General features: G+C 42.2%; 1 protein-coding gene across 1 annotated transcript; it reads right to left on the bottom strand.

Moving 5' to 3' along the window:
* Positions 1 to 11,281: 11,281 nt before the first annotated feature.
* On the bottom strand, positions 11,282 to 14,468 carry LOC107832841 (putative UPF0481 protein At3g02645). The gene is made up of 3 exons (XM_016660735.2): positions 13,893 to 14,468; positions 12,730 to 13,268; positions 11,282 to 11,995 (listed from the first exon to the last, which is right to left on the bottom strand). Exons 1-3 carry the CDS (start codon positions 14,356 to 14,358, stop codon positions 11,444 to 11,446), a joined length of 1,557 nt encoding a protein of 518 aa, XP_016516221.2. The 5' UTR covers positions 14,359 to 14,468; the 3' UTR covers positions 11,282 to 11,443.
* Positions 14,469 to 17,046: the final 2,578 nt, after the last annotated feature.

Here is a 17,046-nt window from a genome sequence, read left to right on the forward strand (position 1 = left end):
TCTCGAGGCCATGGGGGAACCGCATAACGATGCGCTGGTGATCTCATTTCTCTTAAACAACACAAGGATAAAGCGTGTGCTTGTGGACACGGGCAGTTCGGCCAACATAATCAGGTCAGAAGTAGTAGAACAGCTGGGGTTGCTCGATCAAGTTGTTCCCATCCCTCGAATCCTCCACGGTTTCAACATAATCGGAGAAGCAACGAAAGGAGAATCACCATACCGATCAACACGTCTGGCACAACCCAAAACACCGAGTTTCAGGTAATCGACGGCGACACGAGATACAACACCTTGCTTGGCAGGCCTTGGATACACAATATAAGGGCAATGCCCTCGACCTTGCACCAGGTGATAAGGTTCCCCACAAGGGACGACATCACGATGATACATGGAGAACAGCGGGCAGCAAGGGAAATGTTTGTGGTCCACCATAAAATGCCAACCCCCATACACTCGGCCTCAAACAAGGAGAGAAGCATGCAGACTCTTGGAGACGACGAGGAAGATTTCTTCGCCCCCCAAACTTTCGTCGCCCCCAAAGAATCAGATGCGACCAAGTCAACAGTCGAAGAGGTTGGAGCAGACCGTTCTGATCGAGAACCTCCCGGATCGCAAGGTATACCTGGGAACGGGGCTGACCCCCGAACTCAGCACTGGGTTTATTCAATTTCTTAGTAACAATATCGACTGTTTTGCCTGGTCCCACCTAGATATGACAGGTATCCCACTAGAAATAACCTCCCACCGACTGTGCGTCGATCCCAAATTCAAACCCGTGAAGCAGAAAAGGAGACAGCAGTCCGAGGTAAAACACGCCTTCGTCAAAGAAGAGGTGGCGAAACTTCTTAAAATCGGATCCATTAGGGAGGTAAAGTATCCCGAATGGCTAGCTAACGTAGTGGTAGTGCCAATAAATGGGGAATAAGCTAAGGATGTGCGTAGATTATAAAGATTTAAACAAAGCATGCCCCAAAGATTCCTTCCCGCTGCCTAATATTGATCGTTTGATCGATGCCAGTGCCGGCCACGAGACCCTCACCTTCCTCGATGCCTCCTCGGGGTACAATTAGATCCAGATAAACCCCGAGGATAGGGAAAAGACCTCGTTCATCACGAAATATGGTACATATTGCTATAACATGATGCCTTTCGGGCTAAAAAATACAGGAGTGACATACCAACGCCTAGTTAATAAAATGTTCAAGCATCAAATAGGTAAATCGATGGAAGTATACATTGATGATAAGCTAGTTAAATCCCTGCACGCAGAGGACCATCTAACCCATTTGTAGGAAACTTTCAACATCCTCAAAAGCTACAACATGAAGCTCAATCCCGAAAAGTGTGACTTTGGAGTAGGCTCGGGCAAATTCCTAGGCTTCATGGTCTCAAACAGAGGAATCGAGATCAACCCTGACAAAATAAGGGCCATCGAAGAAATCACAGTGGTGAACAACGTGAAAGCCATCCAACGGCTGACCGGGCGGATCGTGACCCTGGGTAGATTCATATCAAGGTCGTTAGACAAGAGCCACCACTTCTTCTCCCTACTCAAAAGAAAGAGCAACTTCAAATGGACTCCGAAATGCCAACACACCCTGGAAGAACTGAAACGGTACATTTCTAGCCCGCCTTTGCTACACAAGCCCAAGGAGGATAAAACGATGTACCTGTACCTGACCGTGTCCGAAATAGCGGTGAGTGGTGTATTAGTCCAAGAAGAGCAAGGTATGCAATTTCCTGTGTATTATGTAAGTCGAACCTTAGGGGACGCCGAAACCCGGTACCCCCTTCTAGAAAAATTGGTGCTCGTACTAATAAGCGCCTCGCGAGCTAAAGCCTTACTTTCAGTGCCACCGCATTTGTGTCCTATCGACTTATCCTCTCCGGAGCATACTTCACAAACTCGAGTTGTCGGTTCGACTGGCCAGATGGGCCATTGAACTCGGAGGGTATGATATCGAGTATCAACCTCGGATGGCCATTAAATCCTAAATCCTAGCGGATTTCGTGGCTGATTTTTCGCCATCCCTCGTCCCTGAGGTAGAGAAGGAACTTTTACTAAAATCAGGCATGTCCTCTGGGGTATGGACCCTGTTCACGGACTCAGTATTGTCCTAAAGCCGCCCGTCTGCGGCATAATTCGATAGTCCATAAAAACCACAAAGCTAACTAACAACGAAGCCGGCTTTGAGGCTATGATTGCAGGTTTGGAGCTGGCCAGGGGCTTAGGAGCCGAGGTTATCAAGGCAAAATGCGATTCGCTCCTCGTGGTAAGTCAAGTGAACAGGAGCTACGAAGCCCGGGAAGACAAAATGTAGAGGTATCTGGATAAGATCCAAATCACATTGCGCCGCTTCAAAGAATGGACCTTAGTCCATGTACCCCGAGAGTAGAATAGCGAGGCTGATGCCCTGGCGAACCTGGGATCGTCTGCTGAGGAGGAAGACCTGCTCCCCGGAGCTATTGTCCAATTAATCAAGTCCGTGGTCGAGGAAGGTCATGCGGAAGTTAACTCCACCAGCTTGACATGGGATTGGAGAAACAAATACATCGTTTATCTGAAGGACGGGAAATTGCCCGCCAATCCAAAAGAATCAGGGGCCTTGCGAACCAAAGCGGCCCGATTCTCGCTCAACGAAAATGGGGACCTGTACAAGAGAACTTTCGATGGCCCCCTGGCAGTATGCTTGGGACCGGGCAACACGGATTATGTGCTCCGAGAGATCCACGAGGGCACCTGCGGAAACCACTCCGAGACAGACTCCCTAGTCCGAAAGGTAATCGGAGTAGGCTACTACTGGGATAGCATAGAAAGGGACACCAAGGAGTTCGTCCGAAGGTGCGACAAGTGTCAGAGATTCGCCCCCATGATCCACCAACCCGGCGAACAGCTACATTCTGTTTTATCACCATGGCCATTTATGAAATGGGGAATGGACATCGTCGGCCCATTACCAACGGCATCAGGTAAAGCTAGATTCATTCTGTTTATGATTGATTACTTTTCGAAATTGGTGGAAGCGCAGGCCTTCGAAAAAATAAGAGAAAAGGAAGTCATCAACTTTATATGGGAACACGTCATATGCCGGTTTGGGATCCCATCCGAAATAACATGCAACAACGGGAGGCAATTCATCGGGGGCAAGGTAGCACAGTTCCTTGAGGACAACAAAATCAAAAGGATCCTTTCAACGCCATACCACCCTTGTGCGAACGGCCAGGCCGAATCCACAAATAAAACCATCATTCAAAACCCGAAGAAGAAATTAGAAAGTGCCAAGGGAAAATGGCGAGAAACGCTGCCCGAGGTACTGTGGGCATATCGGACAAATCCAAAATCAAGCACAGGGGAGACACCTTTCTCTTTAGTGTATGGTGTTGAATCACTAATACCAATAGAGGTCGAGGAACCAAGCGCTAGATTCCGACATTCTAGTGAAGAATCAAACCACGAGGCCATGGAAACGGCCCTCGAGCTGCTCGATGAAAGACGGTAGGCCTCGATGGTTCGGATGGCCACCCAGAAGCAGAAAATCGAAAGATACTACAATAGGAGAACGAACCTCCGATATTTCAGAATCGGAGACTTGGTCCTAAGGAAGGTTACTCTCAACACCCGAAACCCCAATGAAGGGAAGCTAGGCCAGAATTGGGAAGGGTCATATCGTATCCTCGGGATAGTTGGCAAAGGCTCCTATAAGCTTGGCACCATGGAAGGCGAGCAGCTCCCAAGCAACTGGAATGTGTCAATGCTCAGGTGGTATCACTGTTAGGGCATCCGATCGTGAAACCCCATAGAAGTCCTCGGGCAAACGTCGCACTCTTTTTCCCTCAATCGGGCTTTTTATCCCGAAACAGGTTTCTTGCCGACAGGATTATCCAACGAGGCAACGTCCGCACACTCCCTAAAGAAGAATTTGAAGGGCCTATGAGACTCCCTTTGCAGTCAGCCCAGCCTTGGAAAAACGACGAACGAGGCTCCGATAGGAGGCAATGCACCATGCCAAGCAGCCCGAAGAGCCTCACCCACGCGGGCCGAGCTCACATCAACGGGACAATATGTATTTACAAACTATGTTTACGCCAAGCGATAAAGGATATCTTTTCGGCATTTCACGCTTCAAAAAAGGTTATTTCGGCATATTTACGGCAAAGGCCTCTCCGCCGAATACGTCCCGAGATACTCGGAGACTTAAATGGTTCAAACGCCTACACGACCCCAGGGTCGGAACCCCGGGCTCACAAAGCCCTCACAATGCAACTCTGAGTTCACGAGAAGTGGTCTTCAAGCTTAAACAAACTCGATGACTTAGAGACTATCGCCAATCACTATGCACTGGAAAATCCGAAACTGTAAGACCCTAGCGGGCAGACTCGGCATAACCAGATCTATTCTACACAAACTGTAAGACCTTAATAGGCATGACAAACTGTAAGACCTCAATAGGCATGACAAACTGTAAGACCTCAACAGTCATGAAAATCCCGAAGTTCAGGCTATAAGTTGCATTTGTAAGAATCCCTAAAGGGCATACCCTCGATGTAGACGCCTAAGCTCTCACTTGGGATCAAAACTGGCTATGGCCAAATGCATATGACTACGATCAAAATGGCTGATACAGCCAAAATAACGCGGCTCGGGGATGACCGACTGTCGCGAAAAATCGTCGGCCACTACTCTGAATATACTTCGAAAAGAACCGATTAAAACAGGATTCCCTCAACAGGCAAAAACGAGCTCCGACCATGTCGGCTCCAAAACGCAAGAGCATCGATCTACTCGACCTACGAGCTATGAACCTTATGAGGTGCTCGAAACATCGCCGACAATGACTTGAAATCTAGGTTACTCTGGAACCGATGAGGGTCAGGCAAAAATACTATAAAAAGACCTTAACGAGCGGAAACAAAGCCTACAAAAAAGCCCATAGGCAAAAACAGTGTAAAAGCCATTGTCGCCAGCTAAGCAAGCCTACGGGCCTCATATTGAAAGGTCTCTATGACCAAATAGCATAAGAGCCATTGTCGCCAGCTTGAAAATTGACAACTTGAGGATTAAAATGAGCTCGAATCGTAACCTAATTCGAAAACCGGATCCAAAATACTTAACTATGCAAGCCTCCGGGCCACATACTAAAAGGTCTCAACGACCAAACGGCATAAGTGCCACTGTCGCCAGCCGGAAACTCAAGGGAATTGAAGGGTCGATTACAGCTCGAATCGCAACGCGACTCGGAGACTGGACCCGAAAATTGTAATATGCCTAAGGGCACGACATAAGTGCCACTATCGCCGGCCAGGAAATCAAGGAAATTTAAGGGTCGATTACAGCTCGAATCGCAATGCGACTCGGAGACTGGACCCGGAAGCTGCAATATGCCCAAGGGCATGGCATAAGTGCCACTATCACCGGCCAAGTAAACCTCCGGGCCACGCGCCTGTACTGTCACTTCGACCTATAGCACAAAGGGCCAGCATCATCCGCCCATGCAGGTAGGAAAGAGTTTGAGGGTCAATTGAAGCTCGAGTCACAATGCGACTTAGAGAATTGACCCAAAACAGTTGGAACGGCAAATGCCCAAGGGCAAGAGATAAAAACGACTACTACCTGCCCGCACGGGCACAAAAAATTCGAGGACAAGAAGGCTCGAGTCGGAGCCCAACTCGGAAACTAAGCCTAAACAGCCGGGCCAAGCACGGAGGCCCCAGCATCTGCTTAAGTCAAGAATCACGCTTAAGAGCCCCCGGATCTGTCCGATCAGTTCCGGGCCTATGAAGATCTCGCCAAACACCAAAACCAGCCTGCCCGATCAAAAGCGACAACAGAAAAAAGGTACAAGAGAAATAAAGCTTTAAGTTTCTTCTTATACATTACATGCGCGAAAAAGCGCATTCTCCATCTACAGGCGTATCCTGCATATATCAGAAACAAAGCGGCAAAATCCACTCTCCTCACTAAAAGGGCTACGGTTCGTCAAAATTTGCCCTCTGTAACTTCAGCGAGAAGCAACCAAGTGCCACGACTACTCCTCCTTTACTCGAGCCAATTCCTCCAGGAAAGTAGGAGCCTCACGCGCCAACCTCCCGAGTACTTCTCTTTGGGATCTGCAACAAACGTATTCCTCGATCCTCTTCTCTCGATCGAGGGTTTCCTTCAGCTCAACTTGGGCATCAGCAGCGCCCTTCATGTGAATCGCCATCTCCCGACCAGCCTTGAATTCATCTTAGTGCCACGTCGGCCCAAGCATCAATTATCTCAGCTCTAAAAATTTCGGAAGAACAGATTCGAAGTTTCCCAATCATACCCGGATTGAAATTTGGCACCATCACGAGTCAAAAGGAGTTGGATCTCGAAAACATAGACCTCGGCCATGGCATTCATCCCCTCCGAAGCTTGGACCTGCACTTAGTCATTAGTTCCCCACAAGCAACTCTGGCGCGGCTGATGTCGCCCTTAAGGTACTCCAAAACCTCCGCTTTTCTCTACAACTGATATAACAAAAAGGGGGTTAGCCCTAAGGACAGAAGGGGGCGAAGCGCGTACTATAGGGAGTCGCCTACTCCATAAAATAGCTCTCATGGTTTGGGCTCCTATACGCCTCATATCGCCAAAGCTGTAGCTCATCCTCCTTCTCTTCGCTAAAGAGCCCAAGGGACTCGACCTCATCCAGAATTTTCTAAGGCTTGGCCCCTTGACGGAGCGGTTCGGACATGAGCCCATTACAATTGCACACAAGGAAGGTTCGGCAAAGGGAGAAGGACACGGAATACACAGAAGAACCATGCTAAAACTCACCACGAGGTAAGACCGGCAAACCTACTCGGCGGCCAAACATATTCCTGTTGGTTCAACCTTACTGGTCCCGAAGAGAACTGCCACCCCGAAATCAAGGGCTCTGGAAGCACCCGGCTCGGTCGACACATTCTCCTCAAAAGCATGAAATGGCCTCGCCATAATAAGAAAACTCCATCACATCATGAAGTACATATCTCACTATCGTCGTTGCCCACCTGGAAATCTACGACTCCCCGGGGAGGCACAGCCTTGCCCCTGAGGAACAACCCGATACCGACAAATGCCTGTACGAATGTGGCAGAGGAAGGAAGGCACGACTGCTAAATTCGCCATCGTCGCAGTTAGAGCCGGCAAAGCACGAGGCACACCGCCTGAAGTGCATCTTCTTCATCTCTTCAAACAGATAACGAGGGTTTCGAAGGTAGGGCACCAACAGCTAACATCTCGGGGGAACGATTCGCTCGAGCCCGGCCTCTGTTTTCCCCAAATAAGATGCCATTAAAGGCAAGCTCCAATGACCCCAGAGGAGGCAATAGTAGCCTCACATTGCATATGGGAAAAGCGACAACAATTCAAAAACAACCAAGGGCACCAGCCATCAGCACCATATCCGTTACCAATGTAATAATAAACCCCGGAGGCCTCCATCGCGGTAAGACAAAGCCCCAGAAGGCCAACGATGCCTCCTCTAACACAAGATCATTGCACGGCCTCAAAGGTCTCCACCAAATGAAGCCAGCTAGCAAATATGGTTGTTTTTTAACATACACTCATGCGGAGCAGGCCCCGGATGTCGATCTGGATGATCCAAACGCAGGTAGATCTCCACCCGGAGACCGCATTCGCGAAGCATCGGCATACCTAAACCCGCCAGCCCTCGGGCAAGCCTCCTCTCAAAGGCCACTACGAAGCCCAAAGACACTACCCACGCCTTCACGGTAAGGATCTGGCGGTCCGATGTTACTGCTCTTATTCTGGGGAAGAACACAAAGAACCCAACACAGAGCCATTTTTATCAATTAAAGGCTCCAGGGAGGATCGAGGTAGCACCTGAACATGGGCAATTCCTCGACAGAAGTCAATCGCATATGCTCCAAAAAGTTATCCTTAATCAGTCCGAAAGGGACCCCCACGTACCAAAAAATGACCTTTCACGCAGGATACCATTCTCAAGACCTAGGACTCCACCAACTATCACCATGCGATTCGGAGAACCCGACGGCCCGGTCCTATCAGGTCAACTAAGGATCGATCTGAAGTACAACAACAGGCTCGGAAAGGAGCCCTACCAATTAACATAAGATCGGGAAAAACGCCCGCTTCCAAGCCAGGCATCGGCTGTTAACAACGAAGGAAGACGTTCAAGGGCCTCGAAGGGCATGAGAACATACAAAAGCAAGGCAAGAATTGAAAGCAGGAGTCAAGTGTCAGAATCATTTCCCATCACTTCGTTATGGGAAATGCGGATACTATCTGTACAAAATTAGAAGACTTGATTTCTCGCTATCAAGACATTTTGGAAGCATGCCTTAGGACCCCGAGGGCGGGAGGCCGCGACCGAGTTCTCGGCCTTGGGGCTCGTCAAAGCCCGACTCAAAGGAAATAAAGAACGAAGTCAGGACAGAGGGGAAGCCCCCTAGGCACATGGCTACATCTGATAGGCCCGGCCTATCCGGAGCCTATGCTGAGGCATCACGCCAAGCCATCCCATCGCCGTACTTTGTAATTAATCTCAACTTTCTTGTAGCCGAGTCTCGCCTCCTATATAAAGGGGACTCGCCCTACCTTGTAAACGACGGATGTTGCTCCATTCTCTCCACAAGTGCAATAATATCTCTCTCTCCCTTTTCTTCTAAGTTGTTCGCTCTCACTGGCCCAAGGCCGCTTTGGCATTTATCATTCTCTTATTTGTTCTTCACTACTTTGCTCAATATTTGTAACATAGAGCTTTTCTCGATCATATCCCTGCCTGTTATCCCATTCCCGATTGTCCCGATAGTTTGAGATCGATACTAACGCCGACCCCGAGGTCCCATCGACCATCTATGCACTCGGGCAACAGCCCCCCTTCGGTTTGGTTACTGCCTCTTTATAACTCGAGCTCCATCGTTAAACTTAACATTCTTAGCATCAACTGCTCTAAAAATTAGCTCGGGAATAGATCGCGTATTTTTAGAATCCCATTTACAAATTTAATTGTTGTTACCATTTTCACGGTATACAATGGTGTTGTGTCTTCCTAGTGGTATTAGCATTTTATAATGCTCATTCTGGGAATGGTATAGCACCATATGGGAAAGAACGGTTATTGTTATATTACATTATGGACTACGGACAGCTAGTTGACCATCATCCTGGAGTGTCAATTTCTCAAGACCAATTTGAAGATTTCCAAACTGAGGTGATGTATATGCAAAGCAGTAGACTATCAAATCATACATTAATATACAACAACTCACGCGGCATCTTATTCAGCAATGATTCACAACACTTGTATAACTAAAGGGGTTCATACATAGTTGCATGCACATCAGACTATATGGACAACAACAGCATTCGAAGGTATTCGTTACTATTTTAGACAGGCCAATTGGTACGCTAACATGTCGCCTAGTGAGAGCTTTGAGGTTCTACACCGGCATTTTGCATTTGGATAGAAATATATACTTTTTGACTCAGGGATTCCGCACCTGCGATCCTTTTCCGCTTCTGCGGTCAAAGGCATTGCATCTGCGATTTTTACTTAAGATCCTCATTCTGCATCTGCGGTTCCAGCTCCACATGGCCAATTCCGCATTTGTGACCCTCTGGGCGCTTATGCGAGCCCGCACCTGCAGCCCCCTAGCCGCAGATGCGGTTATGACAGCAAAGGAAAAACTTCAGCTGCCAAACCCAACTCAAAACCTCTCGTCAACCATCCGAAATCAGCCCGAGGCCCCCGGGACCTCAACCAAAAGCACGAACAAGTCATATACAACTATCCAAACTTATACCAATCTTCAAAACACCTCAAACAACATCGAATCAACCAAATAACATCGGATTCAAGCCTAAGATTCCAAAAAATCTTCCGAATTCCGCTTTTGATCAAAATGTCTACCAAACCACGTCCGAATGACCTGAAATTTTGCACACACATCCCAAATAACACAACGAACCTACTGCAGCTCCCGAAATTTCATTCCGACCCCTATATCAAAATCTCACCTATCAACCAGAAAACGCCAAAATTCCAATTTCGCCAATTCAAGCCTATATCTACCAAGGACCTCCAAAACACGTTCCGATCACGCTCCTAAATCCCCAAATCATCTCCCGAAGCTATCTGAACTATCGGAATTCACATCCGAGCCTTTTCTCACATAAGTCAACATCCGTTTCACTTTTCCAACTTAAGCTTACTCAAAAGAGACTAAGTGTCTCAACCCTTACCAAAACTTCTCCGAACCCGAACCAACTAACCCGATAACACAAAATACAGCTGAACAAGAAAATAAGAAGCAGAAATGGAAAAAACGGAGCGGTAACTCATGAAACAACCGGCAGGGTCGTTACAGGCATTAAAGTGGTTGGATGTTGATAATTGATTTAGTACATGTGAAGTCTGTTGGGCCTCTCTACTCTTAGCAAAATTGGGCACGTCACAACTCTACATGAGTTGTTAGCATTACAAAATCAAATGGATTTTTGGGATCAATGCTCGAGGGGTCCCGAGGCTGCCTGACCTTAACTGGTGCATGCACCAAATGGAGAGGAACCATCGATTTCGCTAAAATGTGCCTACTAAGTCCTATTCCAATATACAATCACTTTTCGTGTAGGACTCTGGATGAGTTAGCATTATAACATTAATGGATTTTCGGGGTTACATGAGTTGTTAGCATTACAAAATCAAATGGATTTTCGGGGTCAAAGCTCGAGGGGCCCCGAGGTTGCTGGACCTTAACTGGTGCTTGCACCTAATGGAAAGTAACCATTGGTTTCGCTGAAACGTGCCTACTAAGTCCTATTCCAACACACAATCACTTTTTGTGTAGGACTCTAGATGAGTTGTTAGCATTAAAAAATCAATGGATTTTCGGGGTTAAAGCTCGAGGGGCCCCGAGGCTGCCAGACCTTGATTGGTGCCTGCACCTAATGGAGAGGAACCATCGGTTTCGCTGAAATGTGCCTGCTAAGTCATATTCTTATACACAATCACTTTTTGCAACTAAACAAGGAGAAGATAAGATTAAAAATTATAACGAATAACTTTTTTAGAAAACATGAGGATTGATTTTAAGTGCTTCGCTTCATAATAGTAAAATAATTATTAAGTTTTCGATGGTGATGGTGATGTACTTACATTTGCATTTGTCTTTATGTCATTTATTTTCGGCATATATCAACTACCGAACTCACTAGTAATATTTTATGCTTTAGGCCGCACGGTTTTAAAACGCATCATTGAAATTTAAAACTTGCAACATCTCTCATGTTTTCTATTCATGTAGAATCACTACTGAAAATGCCAATAAGAGTATTATACAAGCTAAGCCAGCTACAAAACCAAATACAGAAATAGAAAAATACAAGCATCATCTTCTTCTCAATCGAAACAACACAACAAACCAAAACACACACAAAAATAAAGTGAAATGATCAAGAAGAAGTACGAAACCACCGGTTGCTGCAGCCATAAACTTGGCAAAACACTTGCAAACAAATCAGTAAAATAAGCAGTACAGTAGAAAACAACGTTAAAAACTTCCAAGAAGTATAAATATACTTCTTGATAAACCTATAAGTCTTCACCCTTAATGTATTATCAAATTTCTCATTCACTGTTTCAATAGCCTTCTCTAAATCCGACTTCTTCTTCTTGTTGAATTTCCCAGTTGTTTTAGTTATCCCATTGAATAATTCAGCAATTTCCTCATCATTTAGAGAACTTCTATCTTTAATAATATTAGCTTTTTTGAGAATATTAACATCTTTTGGAGTATCAACAATTCCACACATGAAGTCAACATATTCAGCTAGCTCGAGGGATGATTCTGGACTAGCAGTAGCTGCTTCGTATGCTACTAAGTTTCTTAATATTACTTCAGAATCGGAATTTAGAGTGATTTGAGGAAGATAAAATCTGTGTTCGCCTCCTTCTTCTATAAATTTTATATCCCTGATCCCTCCTTCCGTGAGCTTGAATTTTATCTGTTGAGACATAACATAATTATTACGTACTACAATCAAATGTATGTAATCAGGTAAGGTCCTGGATTCAAAATCACTGCCACCCAAAAATAGGAAAAGAGATTATACGTGTTTGGGTAATAAAAAAGAATTAGCTCCACGTGTATAATTAAGTAATTACAAGTATAAGTATGGTTTCTTTGATTGTTCCCTCTGTTTGATTTAATGTAGAATTCGTTATTGATTTATTCAGGAAAAAAAACTGATGTTACAATTTATCTTTAAACTTTTTATTTTATTCTTAATGGGATGTTTTTATAGCTATAAAAATCTCTTGGCATATTTAAGACCACAAGTTCTATAAAAGAAAAATTCTTAAACTCGATAGTCTATCAAACTACACAACATTTATTAAGGGACCATTTGGCCATAAGAAAAATTTACTTTTCGGAATAAGTTCTTGGCCATGAAAATTTCAAATTTACTTGAAGTTGAATTTCGAAATTTTTCGGAAATTTGAGAAAAATCCAAAAAATTGTTCTTCAAAAGTTTTACTATAAATAACTCATAAAATTTCAAAAACAACTTCAAATTATATTCATGTCCAAACACAATTCTATTTTTTAAATATCATTTTTACTTGAAAACAATTTCACTCTTTTCCGAAATTTCATATCTTATGTCCTAACGCCCACCAAAACAAATGGGGGAACCGTTTAAACTCTTGGGAAAATAGTCACACATTTCAGCATTACCTTAGCAATTTCTTCAAGTTCTGCGACTGATGGTATTTCAATCTCTTCAATTTTTGGTTTGCTTTCGTCTTCCTTTTTAATTAGTCCAGTGATTTGGTCCCATGGCAATTGGGACATCAAACTAAGTGGTTTCTCAACGATGCCACCTCCTGGAATAATACCAGCAATATTTCTCACTACTTTCACAACAATATGATCTTCAAAAGTCCTATTACACGTATCATCATAATATTTTGAATCATCATATTCTTCTTCCTCCTCTTCAATAATCGCGCGATTATTGACTATCAATTGATGCATATAATCCAGCAAATGAGGAGAGCGATCTTTGCAAAACACGAAACTGCGAAACTTCTTTGTCTCCGAAAGTTGAAGAGGAGAGTGTGCTTTGCAGAAATTGAAGAACAAATCTTTAAATAGCTTTGAGAAATGTTGACTTAGAGACATCTGGATTTCAATGAGAACTATACTTGGGATTTGATTCTCGAGCATTATGATGTCTTGAGCCATGCTTCGACGTTCAGAATTTATTTCTTGATCTGGGAATATAATTTATTTGTCAAAAAATGAAGCAACTAAAGAGAATCAATAGTCAATATCAGAAAAAATAAAAATAAAAAGAAGTCGCTCAATTTTGTCCAAGTATCAAAGAAAAGACACTACGAAGAAACAAAATGAGACATTTTCTATGATATTTAAAAAATGGCGAATGACTTTAAAGTTACATGATACTCGGGTAACGTTAATTAGGTAAATTTCTCGCTACATAATAAATTATTTAGTAATTTTAATGCAAGAAAGTAAAATTTGAGGAGTATCATACAAAAGTCACTAGTTGCCAAACTTCCGACCACAGTAGTAGTCGGAAAACCTTTTGCGATAGACTACTTTTTGGTCGGAAAGTCATCAGAAAATCTAAACCTACGACTATTTTCCGGCAACTTTGGTGGTAAAAAAATGCGGTTTTCTAGTAGTGTGAGACAATTTTTTATGGTATCCAGGCAAAGCCGAATGACTCTAAAGTTACAAAAAAAAAATAGTTTAGTGACTTTCATGATACGTGATACTTCTAAAAAGTTGGGTAAATTTCTCGCAAAAAAATAAGTGATTCAGTAATTTTAGTGCAGTAAATAAAAGTTGAGTGATAGGATAGAACGACGTACTTTTTTCTTGAGGCAAGCTTTGAACTTGAGAATCTATTTCTTGATGTGGTATATAACTGTTTAAAAAGTGAAGCAAGTAGAGAGAATCAATGGTCAATATCCAGCATAGTGTATGAGTATCAATATCCAAGAACTTATCATACTGTGCTCGAATTCTTGGCTCAAAAAATATTAATGTCTCAGTTATCAAATGTTGGACTTTGGAAAAATCCATGCAATTTTTGGCTATAGTTAGTTTGTGTCTTTCAGTGACAAAAAACTCAGGACGAAAACAATGGTATGGACCAAGGCCTATTTTTTGAGGGATATAAGCTTGGATTTTAGTTTCTTTAATTGTTTTGGGAACTTGACAAACATATGGAGAGAAGTCAATGGCTATTTCTTTGTTTAATTTGAAGGAATTTGCGCATTGAGTTAGCCAACGCTTCTCAGTTTCAGGATTATTAATGAAAGATTCTATAGTCATTTTTTGGTTATTTTAGAAATTGGTTTTAGACTTTTTGGAGTATGGGTGTTTTGGGTGTTGAGTTGGGAAGTGAATCGGAGCTATAAAAAGCATGGTTTATATAGTGATGATGGATTAGGTATTTGGATTTTAATAATATTGAACAAGTTAACATCACGTGTAAATTATAGTCAACAACATATGGATGGGTTCACACAAAACACATTTTACAAATTAATGTAATTTAGATTTAGAAGGGACTCTTGGAGCATCAATAAAGGTATCTCATGATTTATAGGACAGGGGTTTGAGCCGTGTAAGCAGCCATTAATATTTGCATTAAGGTAGATTGTTTATGTCAAATCCTTTGGGTTGCGGCCCTTTCTTGGACCTTACATGAATGTGAGATGATTTGTGTATCATGTTGTCCTAAAATAATTTAGATTTAGGAAAAATGCATAAATATCCCCCTCTCCCCCTCCCTTCCTGATCTATGACCGGATTCTCACCTACACACTCTACATTTGCGGGGTTTGTATTACCCCCTAAACTATTTTAAAGTAGAAATATTTGCACCCTTAAATCTTACGTGGCAGAGTATGTGTATTTCACTCTTCTTCGGAGAGTGAGAAGAAAAACAATTTTCAGATTTTTATTATTTTTTTTTTACCATGTTTAATTTCTTGCCATTTTTCCTTTTCCTTTTCCTTTTCCTTTTTCTTTTCCTTTTCCTTTTTCCTTTTCCTTTTCCTTTTCCCATTTCTTTTTCTTTTCCTTTACTTCTTTTTTCGCTTCTTCTCTAATTCCGGCGGATATTCATTCGCCGGCGACTGTGTCTAACCATTCTTCTTCCATTTATTATGTTTTTGTTCTTCCTCTTTCTTTCCTTTTCATACACAAATTAAACTCTCAAAAAGATCTATTCATAAGTAAAGCAAAATACATTCGGATTTGGAGGAAAAATTCATCATTCAAAAATTTTCCCACACCAGAAAAAATGAAGGTTTTAAAATTTTAACTGGAAAAAGTCTTCTTCTAACCTAGCAGACACTTATACTTCACACACAAACCTAAAGCAAATAAAAGGAATATATAACCTTAAAGTGAAAATTATGATGCAACTATTATCAAAGCACTGGTTTGACATGAATTGTTTTGTGCGAACCTGCTACGATCTAGGTTGGAGGAAGTTATCGGAACACAATTATTTTTCCCTACTAACAAAAAAGAGTAAGAAAAGAGAAAAAAAATGTGGAAGGAATAGTATAAACAAAAGAAAAAAAATGAACTAAAAAAAGATAAAACGCTAGCCGACAAACGGAAAATAGTTAGTAACAGAGGGAAGAAAAATTATCGGAATTCACAGTTATATACATAATAAAGAAGGAGAATGAAAAAGAAAAATCAAAATATTTGGAATATATCAAGAAAAAAAGAAGAGAAAAACGAAAGAGTACAATAGAGAAAATAGAAAGGAAAAGGAGAAAAAAGTTTTTTTATTTAATAAAAACTGATGTGTCAAGCGAGTATGATTCACTTCCCAACGGAAATCTGGTTGTGGTACTTTAAGAGTGAATTTATTTGACTTTACAATAGTGAGGGGATAGATAATAAAAATCCCGCAAAGGTAAAATGTGTAGTTGAGAATGCGGCTATAGATGAGGGGTACTAATGCATTTTCCCTTAGATTTAAGAGATAATGTTTACTATGTGCATCGCTGGTGTGAAATGTCCCTTTTAAGGGCTCGTTTGGTATGAGAGATAAGGAATAATTAATCCCGAGACTAAATTTAAGAAGAGTTTATCAATGTTTGGTTGGTAGAAAAGTGCGGTATAATTAATCCCGGGATTAGTTATCCCGGGTTATAGTATTTTTTTTATCTACATGAAAAGGTGGAATAACTAATCTCGAGATAACTAATACCGAGATAATTAATCCTGGATAACTTATTTCCAATCAAACGACCCCTAAAGGTGCTATTTGGACATCGTGTCCCTTTACAATTTGTAGTTTAAGAAAATAATCTTTTTAGATCTCTTAGGTACAGAAGGCATATCTCTTACATGTAAAAATAAATCTCTCATATTTAAAAAAAAAAAAGGTAGAATCATAAAACTAAAAATACTTTTGTAAAGAGCCTAAACCCTTTTAAAGTTAGAACCGATTTTCTTTGTTATCTAACAGAATGTATGGACCCAGGCCTATTTTTTTTAGGGATGTAAGCTTGGATTTTAGTTTCTTTAATTGTTTTTGGGAACTTGACAAACATATGGAGATATGTCAATGGCTATTTCTTTGTCTAATTTGAAGGAATTTGTGCATTGAATTAGCCAACGTTTCTCAATTTCACGATTATTAATGAAAGATTCTACAGTCATTTTTTGGTTATTTTTGAAATTGGTTTTTAGACTTTTTGGAGTATAGATGTTTTGGGTGTTGAGTTGGGAAGTGAATTGGAGCTATAAGAAGCATGGTTTATATAGTGATGATGGATTAGGTATTTGGATTTTAATAATATTGAACAAGTTAACATCACGTGTAAATTATAGTCAAACAACATATAGATGGGTTCACACAAATCACATTTTACTAATTAATGTAATTTAGATTTAGAAGGGACTCTTGGAGCATCAATAAAGGTATCTCATGATTTATAGGACAGGGGTTTGAGCCGTGTAAGCAGTCATTAATATTTGCATTAAGGTAGA

Source organism: Nicotiana tabacum, chromosome 9, assembly GCF_000715075.1.
Source record: "Nicotiana tabacum cultivar K326 chromosome 9, ASM71507v2, whole genome shotgun sequence".
Classification (NCBI taxonomy): domain Eukaryota; kingdom Viridiplantae; phylum Streptophyta; class Magnoliopsida; order Solanales; family Solanaceae; genus Nicotiana; species Nicotiana tabacum.